General features: G+C 30.8%; 3 protein-coding genes across 3 annotated transcripts; 2 read left to right on the forward strand and 1 right to left on the reverse strand.

Annotated features, from left to right (window-relative positions):
• Nucleotides 1-671: 671 nt before the first annotated feature.
• LOC126685800 (cell division control protein 6 homolog B) lies at nucleotides 672-5,816 on the reverse strand. The gene is made up of 17 exons (XM_050379760.2): nucleotides 5,425-5,816; nucleotides 5,264-5,345; nucleotides 4,910-5,130; nucleotides 4,259-4,333; nucleotides 4,064-4,173; nucleotides 3,748-3,854; nucleotides 3,541-3,600; nucleotides 3,343-3,416; nucleotides 3,063-3,113; nucleotides 2,914-2,963; nucleotides 2,645-2,762; nucleotides 1,810-1,899; nucleotides 1,671-1,733; nucleotides 1,482-1,577; nucleotides 1,260-1,349; nucleotides 1,054-1,177; nucleotides 672-973 (listed from the first exon to the last, which is right to left on the reverse strand). Exons 1-16 carry the CDS (start codon nucleotides 5,629-5,631, stop codon nucleotides 1,145-1,147), a joined length of 1,527 nt encoding a protein of 508 aa, XP_050235717.1. The 5' UTR covers nucleotides 5,632-5,816; the 3' UTR covers nucleotides 672-973; nucleotides 1,054-1,144.
• An 8,816-nt stretch (nucleotides 5,817-14,632) lies between these two features.
• LOC126686613 (uncharacterized) lies at nucleotides 14,633-15,201 on the forward strand. Its single transcript, XM_050380745.1, has 2 exons — nucleotides 14,633-14,822; nucleotides 14,876-15,201. The coding sequence occupies exons 1-2, from the start codon at nucleotides 14,633-14,635 to the stop codon at nucleotides 15,199-15,201; spliced, it is 516 nt and encodes a 171-aa protein (XP_050236702.1).
• A 979-nt stretch (nucleotides 15,202-16,180) lies between these two features.
• On the forward strand, nucleotides 16,181-16,531 carry LOC126686614 (uncharacterized). The gene has a single exon (XM_050380746.1). It carries the CDS (start codon nucleotides 16,181-16,183, stop codon nucleotides 16,529-16,531), a length of 351 nt encoding a protein of 116 aa, XP_050236703.1.
• The last annotated feature ends 1,536 nt before the right edge of the window (nucleotides 16,532-18,067 follow it).

Consider the following 18,067-nt stretch of genomic DNA (forward strand, 5'->3'; position numbering starts at 1 on the left):
ATTTATAATTATTTATGGTTATGATATTGTTTTTTAGCTTGTGAGCATTTACGTGAATTATATGAACAAGAGATTGCATGAAAATTGACATAAGAATAGTTTTATATTGCAACGTCATATTAGTGAAATTGAACGAGTTGATGACAATTGTGGCTGATTGTAGGAGTTTACCAACAGTTAACATCGAGTTGTAATAAATTATGATAAAAAATCATCTGATTAAGGGCTAATATTACTGTATATTATTATCTTTTTGCGTTTTTTAAATTTAAGCCCAAACTATAAAGTGTCTCACCTATTTATATGTGGCATATATAGTATAAATATCTAAAACGACATTATTTGAGTTATCCACGTGCCAAATACAATGACATTTTTACAAAAAATAAAAAATTAAATGTTTGGAGAAAGTTGTGCAAAAAGATGAGGCAAATTATAGTTTATAACTTATATGGTGACATTAACCCTTGAATTAATTACTTAGATGGGATTAGCTTATATTTATTAAATAAAAATTGGAACGATAATTGTTATTGTAGTAAAAAAAATTGTCAGTAAAGAGCAAGACTGAAAATTTTAGCTTTAACTGAAAAGTATGGAGAGATGTTAATAAATAGAAAATTATAAAAAAAACGTGGAAAGAATATTTTTCATGAAAGAAAGGCAAGCCATTAAACAAGTAAGTAGCATAGCATTTCATTATTGGGAAGCCATTAAAAATTTCCACATCTTGCATGCTTTAGCCATTATTCTCACATTTTTTCAGAAACCTGTAACAGTATGCGTATTTTATCATAATACAAATCCTTATATCAATGTACAACGAGTATTTCAAGTTTACTGTTCTAAGCTTTTGCTGTCAAGTTGTTGCTAAAATGAGAACGGCAACTCGGACCTTTCTCTGTGTTTCCATATGTTTTTCTATAAGTTCCTTGGCGTTCAACACACAAGAAGAACAATTGGTGTCATGGTGCTGTTGAAAAGAAAACACATTGTCAAGGGACATCCATTGATTCTATGAAGCATACACAATCAATCACACTAGACGCTAACCTTCGACTGGGATTGGATGGAGAAATTGGTGACAATTAGCCGTTGAATTCAAAGTTCAAGTGTTTGAAAGCAAACGTATGGATTTTGAAATTTATTGGAGACAATTCCGAAAGAAACGAACACCCTGTGAAATCAATTATATAATTAGTATATAATAATTCGACCAAAAAATGAATAATTTGATGGTTATACGTGTAAATCTGCACCTGCAATGCAAAACTAATGTCTGCGGCATCTACTTTCAGTGTCATTCTTCTTAATTTATCATCACGGGAATGACCTAGTTTGAGAAGCCCCTGCACTTCGAATTATGCTTCCATCATCATTACAATGACACCAAATGTATACTGGTGTACAAATTTTGCAAATCTGTAACTGAAACATCCCGCTACGAATGAACTAAAACTAAATCCTATAGTTTTGTTTACCTGATCATTTAGCACTTTGCACATATTCAAAAACTCCATAAATCCAACCGGTGGTATCATTGTTGACTTGCATATGTCCGCATAACATTTATTCAGCTGAGTCCACAAAACAATGTCAGATTCAAGTCACTAATGCTATATGTTCTTGCGATTTGTTATCATTATTCATATGATATAAGAGATCATTACCTCTGCAATAGTTGTATCCTTCTTTCCTCCTCGAAAGAACTTCACAGCCGAGCATAGTATTATCTGGGGTCATGTCATCAAAACATCAGTACTCAAAATGCCTTGCACTTGTAATTCCTATGTTACCATTAAAACTCACTTGTTGATGCTGAGGAAGGGACTGAATGGTATCTACTACGGGTGACCTATATGCTTTCGACAAAGCAACTGCCATATGATCAATCCTCACCTGTGGTATAGTTAGCATTATAAAATCTGTTAGAAACATAAAATTGGAAATAATAACCTCCATCAAAACTAAGAAAATCATTGCTATATTATTTAATTGGTATGAAATGGAAATTATCCAATTCCTTATTCAAGTTAAGTTCCTCAAACCTATAGAAACATGATACTGACGAGGAAACACAAGGCGCAATGCTTTAATTATTAAGTTCTTAAATGATTCCATCTCATATTTTCATAATAATCATGCCAGAAAACGGCATAATATAAGCAAAGATCCATGGTTCTCATTTACTAACATTAATGATGCCTTAGCTTCCTTTTATCATATGCTACAATTTCTTTGGGGAAACAGGTTTGAATTGGTTCAAGTTCAGCTAGATAAAAGAAAGCTAAGCATCATGGTTAAGTAACAAAGCTTGGGATTAGGATTATAGTTGTAATAAAAAATCAAGACCCCTCTCTGGTATATGATTTTTGATTTAAAGTTATACCTCACTACTGACATGATTTTTTAACTTGAAAAGGGTCTGAAAAACATTTATGGATTTGCTTGGCAAGCAAAAAGCCAATATATGTTGTGGAAGTTAGAGAAGGGAAACTGGAGGTCCCAGCTTAGGAAAGGTACGTAGGATGAGGAGGCAATCAAAAAAGGTCAAATAACAGAACTTCCATCCATCAAGTTGATGCTTCAATTAGGACTATAATCAAACTTCAAAAATTAAATGAAGATAATAGAGGAATCTTACAATACTACACGCTGGAGCTGGAGCTGGAGCTGAGCTAGGCAACTCTTTTTCCATTTCAACCAAGTTCATATCTCTTGTTGATTCTTTCAGTTCTGCTTCTAGGATCTCAATTGCACTCCTAGAAAAAGATTCAAGAGCATTAGTTTATACCAAGACCTCTCTTAATCAGAGTAGAACAAACACTATTATACACCAATAACAACTCATCTATTGCGTGAATCAATTTAATTAGACATGTAATAACAAGTGAAACGAAGACAAATACAAACCTGCAAACACAAAGAGCTTTTCGCATGTCTCCCGAAGCAGCTGCCACTTTCTGGTTATAGTGAAGGTGTCAAATATAGTGGTATAAAGAAAAGAGATTTGTAATAATTAGAGTGCATCACAGCATCAGTATTAAAATTGTTGTACTTACTCTGGCACAAAGCTCCAATGCTTGTGGATGAAAAATGGTCCAAGACAGTGCCTATAGAAAGAACAGTTATCACAACCATCAACATGCCAACATTTGATTCCATCCAATATTCTCATATGCTTTAAGGTAAAGGAAACATAATTCTGGGAACATATTTCATCAGGTCCTTCCATATGAGAAAGTACAAGTTAGTAGCAATTTTTCATTTTCTCTATTTTGAAATTTTTTTACTGAGAATTCTATCTATTAAACTAAAATAGAACAGAAGCATAGAAATTACCAACAGCCTCTCTTGAAGTATTTTGAGGATTTGGTCCTTAGAATAAGCTCTGAAAGTTATGACCAGAGGCTTGCCTACAAAAAATGTACGAAGTAGTCGTTAAGTACAACTTCTGGATTGCAGTGCTTGAATATTACACAAGGGAAAATAGATGACAAAATAGCAGAAATTAAAGATTCTACAAAGTAATGAACTCACAATTCAATGATTGAAGCCTTGGAAGAAAACGATCAGCTAAATCTATGGCATTTGCTATGCCTACAAGAGCAAATTGGCACAAGTCATTTATACATGCGCACATGGCTCAAAATGCTATATAATTTAATCCATGACTAGAAAATCATATCAGGAATCAAATAAAAATGATCAGCATATTCTTAACGAGACATTTACAACTTATAATACCTATTAATATACATCGAGAAAAGGGGAAAGTTGTAAGCATGAAAAGATCATGAAGAACAGCTCGGTCTTTAGTAATCAAATAATCCAGCTCGTCTGCCACTAGTAGTCTGTAAATGGAAAAATTTAGATCCAATATAATGTGTATCATAAATATTCAAATAAGACATAAAATATTTCATTAAAATACTAAAACATCTTATCAGTGGCCTCTTTATATACTAACTGCACTTGTGAGATTGACTTTGTTTTAACTCTGTCACTTACTAAAAGGGAGGGGGAGGGGTTTAATTTTCACATTTGAGGACATGAATCTTACATCATTTTTGAGCCTGGTAAATCTTGCTGTTGAGAATATAAGTTTTGAAGATGCTGTAGATATGGAGTAGATCCACTGATTCTCTTTCTTGGGGAATTCCTACCAATTATCTGGAAAAGAATCAGCTGGTAAGTGCATGTGGTAATGTAATATAAACATTTAATGGAATAAGTAGTTCATAATTTCATATAATACCTTGCTGAAGATTTCAGATGTGTTTGTTAGAGAAGTACAATTCATACTCAGCATATCTGGAGGCTGAAAGCCAGTCTGGAAAAAGAACGACAGTATGAGAATTAACGTTCTGAAAAGGATAATATACAGCATAAGCATATAAGGAACCCAATGCATGAAACCAGAAGCAGTCAAGAGTAAGGTTTCAGGCATCCCATTGCCCTAGTTCATTCAAGGATTCAATCAAAATTATCTTCTGTAGGCATATGCTAAGCGGACAAAATCCTGATTTTCACTAAGCATCAATGGCTTTGTTCAAGATACAAGACTCAAAACATCCCATTGCAAAGTTTGCATTAAGTAATACTGAATAAATAAATCTCAAACATAAGTATAGTAGTAGATGTAGATTCATGGCTCATTCTCTCCACTAAATGAAACCAATCATGAAAATGTGTTAATCAGAAGCTGCTACGACATGAAATACATTATCACAACGCAGCTTTCTGCTTCAACAATGAACATTTGCTACTTAATTTTGCACACTCGCAAAAGAAACACAAGCAGAAAATATTGAAAAAAAAATACAATGCAAATATCAAATGCACAATCAAAGGCAACACGATTTCTACACTTAGGAACATCAATGTGAGAATTATGTACATAGTTCACCTCTTTAGTCCAATCAAGCAATTGTTGTTTGACTTTCTCCATTGACAAAGACTTGCCAGTTCCAGGACATCCACACACATATAAACTCCCAGCTTTTTCTTGTTCAATACAAGCCTTGCAGAAATCAAAAATCCTTCTCTGCTCATCTTCACGGCATACAACAGCTGCCGGTGCTGTCGACACGTGCAAGGCCTCTTTCACTGCACTCATTTGCTCCATATCTACATACACATAATACACAATTTCAACTAATTAATTAATCACTCAATGTGTTTGGAAATAGTGTCAAAATTCAATTCAATTGCATCCTATTTCAATTCCCCCAAATAAAAAACACTAATAAATCAAACTTGCCAATTGGATTCCAAGTTCCAGCGGACAAATCATGAGACATTTTCTTGTTGCACGAATTCTGGACGGAACGATTCTCAATGTCCTGCAAAATAAGCAAAACTATGTTAAAACTTGTAAAATCAGTCATAAAATTAGGGATCAGATTAAAACAAGAGGCTCGCCTTTGAGAGACTGTTTGGGGTGGAATTGAAGCATTGGCGAGGTGATTTCGACTTAAGCGGAGAAGAGACGGAGCTGTCCTCCTGCAGGGATGCAGCTGCATTAGATCTTAACGTCCGTTTTTGAGGTGTAGTTGATTCAGTGCTAGATTTAACGGCGAGAACAGTCTCCTTATATGGAGATGAATTGCGACTAGCGATTGAAGGCATCGTTTGCTTGAAATTGGTGATGAAAGAATTTGCGATTGGGATTGAATATTGAGACTGAGAGGAGAAGATCTGGATGAGCGGAAATGATTAAAAAAATAAAATTATTTAATAGAGGGATGATTTTAGCGGGAAAAATCTCCCGCTTGAGCTCGCGAGGGAAAGGAAAAGTACTACTACTAAACATGCATCACTTGTTTTCATTTCAGCGCTCGTGGGTTTTTCTCTTCCTTTTTTTTTGGGATTTTCTTTCGAATTTTTGGTCAATTACCACAAAACTTTTCAATTTTTATAATTATATTCAATTTTAGAGTTATTTTTATAATTATATCCAAAATTTTAAATTTTAAATTAAATTGGATGATAATATTTAGAACTGGAAAATGTTTGTTGATCGTCGGTATTTTTTGTGTCAAGTTAAAAGATTTAATAGGTGCATCATGAATAGGAATGAATGCTCAAATTAATTATGAAGTCATGTGATGTGTATTATGCTTGTAATTAATAAAGAGATGAGTGATTTTTATTTTTTTATGAGAATTATTAAGAGAAAATGACTCTTAGAAAAGAGTTTGATAAGTATCAAGAGGAAATATAAAAATGGCTGTCAAATCAAACCAAACAAATTTGTTTAAGATAATGGAGATCTTATTTTAAAACAATTTAATTTTAAATTTGGTTTCAACAATTTACCAATCTCTGAATTTTCCTGTGCACAACCGTAAGAATATGTAGGAATATTCACTATAAAAGGGGTAATACATCTTAAACTCAAAATCTAGTTAAGAGGAAGAGTTGTTTTAGAGAGATAAACTATCATCTAATTTATTTAATAAATCACTATATATATATATATATATATATATATATAGATATATATATATATAAATTAATTTTTTATTCAATTGATTAAGTTAATTAAATCGTCAATTGATGATCACCGGTTCAGTCTATATAGTACAGTTTTGGAGATTAGTGGTACTCAAAGCCCATCAGTATTTGGGCTGAACTTGGCCCATCGAAAATACATGACAGCCTGCTCATTTTTACAAAACAACTAGTATTTTCAATAGAACAAACAGACGGTCATTTGAATCAATAGTTTGGATTTTGCGAAGTGGAACCTTATATAAGATGACATATTCAATTTTGATCTCATTCCACTCCCAAACATATTTGAGCCATTCTCATCTTGAAGCTGCCTATACATCTAGTATTGCAATTGTACGGCCGAAACATGGTTGATGATCTATGTTAAATGAACTTTTCCTATATTTTACTCTTTTAAGTTTTTGGCATAATGCACACAATTTTAATATAATTAATTCTACTTCACCAGTCTCATTTTACTTCACAAAAGTAAATGTGACCTTTTAATTAATTATTTTCACATATAATGTATTTTTTTCCTTTTTACCTTAACTTTTTCAATCATCATCTTTTGAAATACAATCTTGTTGTAATATATGAAGAGAGAATATAACAGTAATTATATTGAATAAAATAGAATGAGAAATGGAGAGTAGATTTTAGCATAATGAAAATAAAATTAGACTTTATAGAAGTTTCTTAGTGTTGAAATGAGACAGAACCCACAAATAATCAACATTGACCCCTATAGTCCGCCAAAATAACTCCTTAATTAATTTCTTAGTGTTTGAAATGAGTATTTGCATGACAAAAGGACCACTGGATATTTTCATTTAATGTAAGCAACACTCTTACCATAATATTCTCATCACTACAATTTCTTGATTAAACCATTTCTTCTCCTCAATACCACACAACATGTAATTCACCTTTGTAATTAGTCATCCAAAAGTGTAATTGAAAATTAAACTATTAGTAATTTAGTACTACCTCCGTTCTTTTTTAGTTGTCCATTTAGCCAATTTTATTTGTCTACAAATAGTTGTCCATTTAGTAATTCCATGTGATATTAGCTACTTATCTTCCAAGTTTACCCATCCCCAATAAATGACCCTATGTTTTAATTTAAAAGGCATTTATTAACTAATAGGGCTATATTAGTATTTTTCTTTATAAATTACGACAAAAGAAGCACTATCTTGGTATGTGCAATATTGGCTAAATGGACAACTAAAAAAGAACGGAGGTAGTATATGTTACTATTAATCTCTTTTTTTCTTCCCATAAGGCACAAAAACCAATTTTAACTTCTTAATTTATGATTAAACCTTTAAAAAAACTTCAATTATGGCATAATTTCAATAAATGTCTCTCAATTGTAATCAATTAGGCATGTTTCAGAAAAATTGTTTTGTGTTATTGTTTATAGCCAAACATAATATGTTTTAAATCGAAAGATATTTATTAAAAAGTTAAGTTCTAATTGACAAAATTAAAAAATCAAAAAAAAGTTATGCTTATATTCAAAGAGATATTCATTCAAAAATATTTAATATTTTTGATTTTTTCTCTTATATATAGCCAAATTTTTCAAAAACGTCAAATGTGTCTGAGTTTCATTAGGCATATCTAAATTGGATTAAACTATAATTTTTTACACATATATATTTTGATGTGCCTAATGAAACTCGGACAAATTTGAGGTTTTTGAAAAGTTTGAGTATATATAAGAGAATGAAAATATTGAATATTCTTGAATGAATCTCTCTTTATATAAATAGCACTTGGGTTATTTTTCAAAAATAATTGGGTATATATATAATATTTTTAAGTTATATTTATAAGACAAAAAATAAAGATATACTTTTGAAAATGATTAAAGCTAATAAAGTAAATGAAAATGAGATAGAAGAAGTGAAAGAAGAGTTGTGATTGGGTGGGAGAGGGAGAGAGGAGAGTGGATGAGGAGATAAGGTGATTGGCGTGGCTCTGCTGTCTGCAAGTCTCTGTCCGATCTCCGATCACCTTTACGTTTAGGCCCCATGACTCAGACACATACATAATAATAATAATAATAATATATCTATGCCCATTCTTACTGTTCCCCATTTCCTACTATAAATTATTAACAAAAAAAACACGACAAATAATATGATGGATTCGTTCCGCCTTTCCCATCATCAACTAAACCATAGTAATAATATCTTTTTTTCAGTTAATAAGATTAAAAAAAATATTAACATATCGAAGTCCTTCTCAATCGCGCAGTTTGTGATTAATAATTCAGAAAACAAAAAATTCACTTTTATCGAATTTAATGAATCTTAAAAACTATACTATAAATTTCGAGTTTATTTAAATATAGTTAAGAATATGCTCAGTTGAATTTATTTAACCTAATTATATTCAAGTGTCCGCTATTGAATAATTGATACTAAAGCTATCGTGAAAAAAATATCATATTCAATCAATTCATTTGAACACACTTATCTATAATATAAAATCAAACTGTAATTAATAAAATTAAGATAGTTATTAATATTTGATGAAAATGATATATACTTTTATTATTTTGGACCATTCCCACTGTAAACTTAAAATGACACAAAAATCACACCGAACAAGGCTTCTGTGGTAAGAGGAACCTTCTTTCAACTTGCAGACTCAGTGGCTCTCACCACCACACAAGACCAACGATGTTATTGCTGTTGTACCGTACAACTATGCCAATTGAAGAGTGACATATGCAAAAATAATAATAATAAATGGAGCATATTATATATGTGTATATATATTATGTTTTGGTGCAATCATAAGGTAAAATAGGCACATGACTATGACTACCTATATAGTATTATATTTAATACTTCACACTTCTTAAAACACTGTCCATTATTCTTTTCTTTTAAAAAATATCTCAAAATATTTGTCCGCTTTTAAAATATTTAAATTGATTGTTCTTTTCTCATCGACTATAAATAAATATTGAAAAGATAAAAATCAGATTATATTTTTAAAAAATTTATGTGAATTCATATAGATGTGGACGTATAAAAACAATATATTGATAGAATAATAGTAATAGTGATCATATCACCTATATAAGTTTAATAAGTAGTAGTAGTAGCAGCAGCATATATATTATAGTTTTAGATTATTAATTAGGGCTAATCAATGAATAAAAAATGAGAGAAAATGAATGTGCCTGTTTTCGATCTGATTAAGCATAGGAGTGTTTGGATGAGTAAGTGTGTGCATGTCAGAGTGTGATTAAGTTCTATCTTTTGCTGCCCATTTCCTGCAATTCTGGGGAATACCCGATGTTGCCTGTAATTTCGTTTTGCATGTGTTCTCCTTTTTGTCTTGTTTTGCATTTGCATGTGCTCCCATTTTTATTTCTATTTTTTTGTTCAATTTATTTATAAAGATGTAGGAGTATACATTTTATAGAACGTTTCCTTTTTCCATTTTTATTAAGAATTGTTACAATATTGCATACCTTAGTGTTTCTTTCTATTCTTTTCTGTAAATGGTTATTTCGTAGAATTACGTAGTGAACTGGACATTTCTTTTTGCAAAGTTGTGTTTGTCTCATTGTAACATTTCACACTTGAAGATGTGATTAACTGTTCTTCAATTGACGTGAGAAAATGGATAGCACATGATTGGTCTCTCATAATCATCTATCATTTCTCATTCAATTCACTTCTACACCCCACTAATAATATTAGTTTTATTCACTAACTTTTCTAATTTAAAATTTGAGCAATATGTCTCTGACCAGCACAAATAAACAGTATACTAATTATCTAAAAGTAATTAAAAATTTAATTTTATTTTTTTCTCTTATTTATTGTGAAAAGAATAGCAAAATGACTGTAGTAGGATGCTATATATATACTATTTTTTATTGTTTTTTGGTATAGAGTCCATATATAAGGTTTCCTGTGTTTTTGTTATAGATATGGCAAATTTGTAGCATATCTATAACATCCTACTACTTGTTATATCCTCTTTGTTTTGTGATTGTTTTTTATTTTATCATTTATTAATTGTTCTTATATTAATATTTGTCAAGCTTTTGCTGTGAAAAAAAACCTAGATATCATATCAAGTGATATACAAGTTTGTTTAACTCTATATTTAGTTTAAAAATAATATCATGTCAATGGTGAAATTTAAAATTGAAATATTTAATCTCACTGAGAGTTTTTTCCTATGATGGTTAAAGATATATATATATATATATATATATATATATATATATGCATTTACTTAAAAAATTAGAATCCAATAAAAAGTCATTGGAAAAAGGAAAATGTATCATCAACAATAAAACACAGAAGCAATATATAGGAATTAGAAATGTACCTGTTTCATATTTAATTTAATGAGATCCGATAAATTTAAAAAAAAAATTGAAAATGAGGTACTATTAAATAAAAATTTAAAATAAATAGTATCAAATTACTGATTCTAATATAACTAGAGGGTTTTAGAATAATTTGTTCTGTAAAAACTGATTGTTCTATCTTCAAAAATGACTCCAATTGTCCCGTCCTTCTAACAATCACATTATCCGAGTTCATAATTATAAAATATAGGCCTAATGTCTTAAAAAACACCGACCTTTCTTATCTTTTTCAATCATACCCTGATGTTGTAAATCAATCAATTTTATCCTATTTTACATTTTTTTTTCATTTCAATTGAACCTTAAAGCATAAAATTGACTTTTTTGTATTTGACGAAAATTCTCTAAAATGATTCTTTTTATAATAAATTAACTTTTTACATTAAAATGACCATTTTTAAATAACTTTGTTGAATTTTTGTCAAATAAATAAAGGTCAATTTTTGGTTTAGGATACAATTAAAATGAAAAAAATTCAAAATGAAGTAAAATTGACAAATTTACAACGTCAGGGTAGTATTGAAAAGGGGATGAAAGATCGAGATTTTTTAAGACATTAAGCCTGAAATATATTGACCTAAATTTATTTGATTTTAGAATTATTATTTTAATATCAACTTAATTTATTTTATTTATATTTTATTTTATAACTTTATTTATTTCTCAGAAAACAAGCAATAGTTTAAAATGATCAAATGTTTTAAATAATTATACATTGGAGTCAGCAGACAATTAGAACAAAAGGCAGTTAAAGTTGGAGTCCATCTGAGTTGATATAGGCAAACCGACCATCTTAGCATATGATTCGATGTTTATTTCTATATAATATATAGTGTAACTTTCGATTAGAGAAATTAAAAAATATTATTTAACGAATGAATTATATATATATTGGACAACAATTTGTTAGATAGTGAATTTATTTTATTTCAGAAGTATTCTTCCTTTCTAATTATAAAAAAAAAATTATTTGAAAAAAAATAACAGCTTGTTTAATTTATACTATGCAAATTGGGGGTTGCCCCCCACACATATTTTAAAAGAATTTAGTGATTTAATTTAGAATTATAAATTATTTAGTAAATGATGTGCAACTCAGCATACTAGCATACTTTATCGAATAATTCAATTAATAAACAACACTTAATTATAATTGTTGAACATTTAATTTTAATTTAAAATTCCTACGTGCTAGACTGGATCAATTTAAACTTCTTTTGTGTTTAAGCTTGGAAAAATTGTTTGTTGCGGGGGAATGTCACTGCAAAACTTACATAATGCCCTTTTAAATATAGAATATTATTTTTAAAAATTATTATAAAATAACAAAAACTATATAGGAAAAGAAAACATTTTAATTCAATCTACTAAATTTTTTGGGTTTATAATTGTTTTATTGGCAAGGGACTGATTAAAATTAAAATGAAATTTATTTTTCAAATTAAAATTTTATTAATCATATAAGAAAATTTAATTATATACATTTTGAGAAATCTTTTTTTTTCTTTTATATTGGAAGGGAGAGCGTTTGTGTGAGAATTTGACCCACGACCATGGTTGTTAAAACCGAATAGGCCGGTTCAATCGGAAAATCCGGAAACCATTGTCTTAACAAGACCGAAACATGCATAATAACCCCATTAAAACCCGGTTGGCCCGGCCAAAAACCGGTCGACCCATACAAAACCCTTTGACCGGTCTGAATTTAATGGCTACTAAGTGTTTTTTATTTTTTAATTTAGCTTAATTTTTTCACTCTAAACTAAATTATTTTTTTACTCAAATTTAACTATCAATTAACGAACGTTAAAAGACATATAAGTCCTATTTTTTTAATCAAATTACTCGATTAAATAATGATTCATACTATTTTTATAGAGATTGTTTTAAACGTTTGACTGAACTCATTTGATAAAATATATTTTTTTATTTAATTTATTATTCTAATAATTTATTTAATATACAATTATATTTTTAAATAATTTTATTATATAAAATATTTGTTTCTCAAAAGAATTGCATAATTAATTATTAAATATATTATTATTTTCAACCTTCAGTTGAATTCCGGCTGAACCACTAATTCTTAACCTTCTGTCTTTACCGGTTCAATAACCGGATCAGTTCTGACAATTACGACTTTGACAGTGTGTTGTCCGGCGTTTATATTGTTTGAGCTGCAGCTCGTTGATAATCTTTTAATTTAAAAACATCTGATTATTTTATTGAAAATTTTCTTTAAAAAAATTATTTTTACAACCGTTATCTTTTTATATGAGTTTTGTACTTTAAATGGTGATTCACAATGGTAAAAAATATTGAATTTTGTTTTCAGATTGAAAATTAAAATATGTTTTACAATTTAGTTCAGGTTAATTTTAAAAAAATGATAAAAGATTTGAGATGACATAAATTACTTGAAATTTGAATCTTTTATTCTATTTAAAATATCTATTTATTATATATAATAACTATATAAGTGTATTGAAATTGATTATTTATTTTTCTTAGTATACTATTTGTCAATTATGCACAAAATATTGAACAGAATATAACTGAAAAATATAAATCAATTTGAAAAATCATAATTTGATTAAAGGGTTAATTTCATAAAAAATCACGAACTTTACATGAAATTTCATTTTAATCATAACCTTTAAAAGTTGTCATTTAAAGGCACGAATTTTCAGTTTGTTTCAAATCTATCATTTAAGTGTATTTTTGTTGACTAAATTCTTCATTAAACCAATAATAAAAGACGCAAATTATAAATCGACATTAAATCTTATTATCTTTCATTTGAATTATGTAGGATTAGGAATTTTTAGTCGGATAAAATACACCGAATTTTACTTTGGTGATAGATTTGAAACAAATTAAAAGTTCATGCCTTTAAATGACAACTTTTAAAGGTCATAATTAAAATAAAATTTCGTGCAAAGTTCGTGATTTTTTTAAGAATTAACCCTTGATTAAATTATACTCACTCTTGTTTTAATTGGTTCAATTCGGGTAATAAGTTTTAAAATTTGATCAGTATAAAAAATTTAATTGGTTCAATTCGAGTCACTGCTACTTTAATCTTTCTCCACTATTATGCTCTCAAGTCGCATGCTAGCTAATAAATCATAAGAAAAGACTACTAACATTAAGATAATATTTGCAAAAGATTACTACTACCATTAAGATAATATATGCAGTATTGGGTAGCCAGTAAAGACAAAAGATAATATTTAATATAGAAATGGGAAACAAATAAAATGTGACAAAAGGAAATTAAAATAATATTAACCATTCAAAAGATATTCTAAAAAATTATAAATTAAATCTTTTGATTTTATGTCGTTGGTGTCACCATCAATCATTTTTCATTTTAATTTCTGCTGATGTAACCAAATGATGGAGATATACAAATATGATATAGGTACAGCAGCAGCAAGTTGGACTACAGCTTTCCAAATTTTATCAGCGTTTATTTTAGACCGTCAATACCTCACCTCTTTAAGCCCCAATTAGATATTTCTTCTCTAATTTGTTTCTCATTTCAATATAAAAAAATTTCAAAACCAATTCAACAATTTTTTTATTTAATGGTAATTATATTAGAACTATTATAAAAGGTGATAAGCAAAAAAAATGCGCTAGTATTTCGAAAAGAAATCTAGACATTGAAATATATCGTTACTACCATAAACAAAAAAAGGATTGTGATTTTATTATATGTGCAGAGGCTTTTTCAGGTTTCATATCGAAGGCGGTGCAGGAAAAGAACATGGAATTCAGGTTGCTCGAAATGCTCCGATTAATTCACATTTGTTTTTTGCGGATGATTCTATTATCTTCGCTAGAGCCTCAAAGTCTGAAGCTGCTGAAATTCAGACTATCATTAAATGTTACGAAGCTGCTTCGGGTCAAAAGATTAATTTCGACAAAACAACTATTTCGGTCGAAATCTATCTGCAGCTACAGGAAGGAATATTGCTAGGAAATTGCGGGTTAAATCAGTTGTCCACCATGATCGCTATTTAGGATTACCAACTTTTGTGGGTAGTTCTAAACGAGAGATTTTCAACATTTTGCTTGAGAGAGTGTGGAAAAAATTAAAAGGGTTGAAGGAGAAATTATTATCCAAAGCAGCAAAAGAGGTGTTACTCAAAGCAGTTATTCAAGCAATTTCGACATATACTATGGGTGTTTTCAGACTTCCTCAAAAAATATGTCAAAAAATACAAAGCTTTATGTCCAATTTCTGGTGGAAGAGCGGAGGAGAAGGGAAAGGTTTACACTGAGTCAGCTGGGATAAATTATGCCGAGCAAAACAGTGTGGTGGTTTGGGCTTTAGAAGTATTCAAGCTTTTAATTCGGCTATGCTCGCTAAACAAGGGTGGAGAATTTTGACAGATGAAGAATCTCTTGTGGCGAAACTGTTAAAATCGAGGTATTTTCCAAGGCATTCTTTCTTAGAATCAAAGTTATCGTCGGGGGCGAGCTATACCTGGCGAAGCCTCCACGGGGCCATTAATCTGTTAAAGAGAGGTGTTAGATGGAAAGTGGGAGATGGGAGGAACATTAAAGTTTTTAAGGACCCATGGTTGGAAAGGGAAGGAAGATTTCATGCTTTTCCAAAGGATCCTGAAACTGACCTGAACTTGCGTGTTTGTGATCTGATGGATTTAGAGGGAAGTAGTGCTTGGAGGGATGTGGAAATTGATAATAATATAGAGGCTATAGATGCTCAGATTATCAAGAGTATGCTGCTGCGAAAGGGGAGAGGGAAAGACCGTGTTATCTGGCATTACTCTAACAATGGTTTTTTTTTCTGTTAAAGGAGCATATCACCTGGAGTGCAATGGCTAAAATTCTCCAGCAAGTGCAAGTGGTGTCGATGGTAGAACGAGCCAAAAATGGAGGAAAATCTGGGGTCTTAATTTACCGCCTAAAATCAAGCATTTTGCCTGGAGAATGATAAACAACAACTTGTCTATTAAACATGCCATATACCGAAGAATCCAGGTTAGTGATGGTTTATGTTCTCGCTGTGGTGAAGAGGAAACGTTAGACCATGTTTTTAAAAATTGCGCTTGGGTTAGAGGTGTTTGGTTCGCTTGTTCTTTAGGGATAGATATAAACAGACTGCTCAACGGGGACTTGTTTAGCTAGGCAGAGATGTATCTTTGCGATTTAGAGACGGAGACTATTGAACTCTTTTGGATGGTGTGCTGGTCCATTTGGTTTGCTCGGAATTAGTTATGCTTTCAAAATAAGGTCATGCCGGTCGATGTGGTTCTTCGCCTTGCTTACAACATGCTTTCAGATTACCAGCTCAATAATGCAGGAGGAAAAGAGAAGAGCAAGAGTAATAATGCAGTTTGGAATCGACCGCGGAAAGGTTGGTTTAAGATCAACACTGACGCGGGTAGGAACCATCAGAATAAATGGGGTCTTGGTTTCGTGAGTCGGGATTGCGACGGAGAGGTGGTGAACGCAGGAAATAAAGTGCTGAAAACCAATGTGTCAATCTTGGAAGCGGAAGCGGAAGCGTTACTATGGGGCCTGAGTATTGCTGAAGATTGTTCACTCATGAAGGTAGTAGTGGAGAAAGGTAGTAGTGGAGAGTGACAATTCTCAGCTGATCACAGTTTTGAAAAATAGTTTGGTTTATTTAACAAGCTTGAGTGATATTCTGACAGAAATCAGCCGATATCGCAAGTGAGTTTGATGAAATAAAATGGTCATTCTCCCCTCGACCTTCAAACCAGTTGGCCCATGCTATAGCAGCTGAAGTCGTTTCAGTAGAAGAAATTCCTGCATATTGGCTTGTCTGTGGAGGACAGATTTGCTTAGATGTGTTGCTAGCTAATTTTGTTTTGTCTCTTTGTTGTGCAAAGTCTGTTTTATTAATTTAAAAAAAAAAAAGGATTGTGATATCTATAATAACCACACCCTTATTGATACAATGGAAAATTAAATTCTTGTAAAACGTTTCTTTGTTGCGATTTTTTTTTTTGTTTATAACCTTCCAAATATCCCATAAACTGAAAAATTAAATAGTTGCCCATTGTACTTTGAATTTGCCAAATCCATCTATTGAAAATAAAAATTAGATACATCTCTCGAAATTGTCCAAGCCGAGACACCAATATTACTAAGAAATTTTGTCCAAAATCGCCAAGCAAAAGGGCAAACCATGATTATGTGATTTGCAGATTCAATTTCAGCACAATAACTGCAGAAAATCTGCTCTTCAAGAAGCACGCGTCGATGAACCAAAAACATTCTAGACGATATACGACCTCTATGTAACAGCCACACAAAAAATTGAAGTCTAGGAGGTATTTTATGCTTCCATACTTGAACTGAAAAACCATCTTTCTGCATATTTGAACCCGACCATAAGCGCACCATGTCTGCAGATTTAAAACAATCTGTTTCTTGCCAAAAAAACTCGATCCCACCTTAGAGAAAGCTTTACTTGCTGGAGTTGAGCAGTAAGCTGCCGAAAAGAATCTTCCTCTCCCAACCGAAGTCGCTATTTCCAGCTGAAGACCCACTGCAACTGATTATCAACCTGAACTATATTTATTTTATAAAATTTATTTTGAAATTATAAATTCTGATTTATATTTTGATAAAATATTTGGGTCGGGTTAGACTTGGGTTGCCCGACATGTGAGGTTAGCTTGGTAGTTATCGATAACTCGGGTAACCCACTATTTGGAATTTGAAGTGATTTATTATTTAATAATTATTTAAATAATATTTTTATAAAACGGACTTCAAAAAGAGAACTCAATAGACTTGTCTTGTGTTGACCTTATAATTGTTTGAGTATTGTGCTTACTTTGACTTAACTTTACATTAACTTATTGTTTGTGTTAGTTTTATGTGGTGTATGCGTAGTGCTCTATAGAGTAAGGGTTCGTTTTAATAATTAATTGTTTTGCATAGACTCGTCAACCGTTTGTACTTTTGAGGCGAACCGAGTTTAAGTTGCTTGCCAGAAGTTATCACGTGGATTAGCAAGCAGTGAGTTTATATCGCTATTTACCGTTTTATTGAGTAAATTGTATTTTTGCATATATACAATTTTCGAATTGTTTTCGACATTATTGATCCGAATTGGAACGAACTACTCAATAGGCATCATCGAGACTG

The sequence above is a fragment of the Mercurialis annua genome, linkage group LG6, assembly GCF_937616625.2.
Source record: "Mercurialis annua linkage group LG6, ddMerAnnu1.2, whole genome shotgun sequence".
Classification (NCBI taxonomy): domain Eukaryota; kingdom Viridiplantae; phylum Streptophyta; class Magnoliopsida; order Malpighiales; family Euphorbiaceae; genus Mercurialis; species Mercurialis annua.

Coding starts and splice junctions, on each gene's coding strand:
- LOC126686613 (XM_050380745.1), top strand. CDS start 14,633: ATGTGCAGAGGCTTTTTCAGGTTTCATATCGAAGGCGGTGCAGGAAAA. Junction 14,823..14,875: donor ATGTTACGAAGCTGCTTCGG/GTCAAAAGATTA, acceptor ATCTATCTGCAG/CTACAGGAAGGAATATTGCT.
- LOC126685800 (XM_050379760.2), bottom strand. CDS start 5,631: ATGCCTTCAATCGCTAGTCGCAATTCATCTCCATATAAGGAGACTGTT. Junction 2,964..3,062: donor CATTGGAGCTTTGTGCCAGA/GTAAGTACAACA, acceptor CACTATAACCAG/AAAGTGGCAGCTGCTTCGGG. Junction 1,178..1,259: donor ACATTAGTTTTGCATTGCAG/GTGCAGATTTAC, acceptor TTGATTTCACAG/GGTGTTCGTTTCTTTCGGAA.
- LOC126686614 (XM_050380746.1), top strand. CDS start 16,181: ATGCCGGTCGATGTGGTTCTTCGCCTTGCTTACAACATGCTTTCAGAT.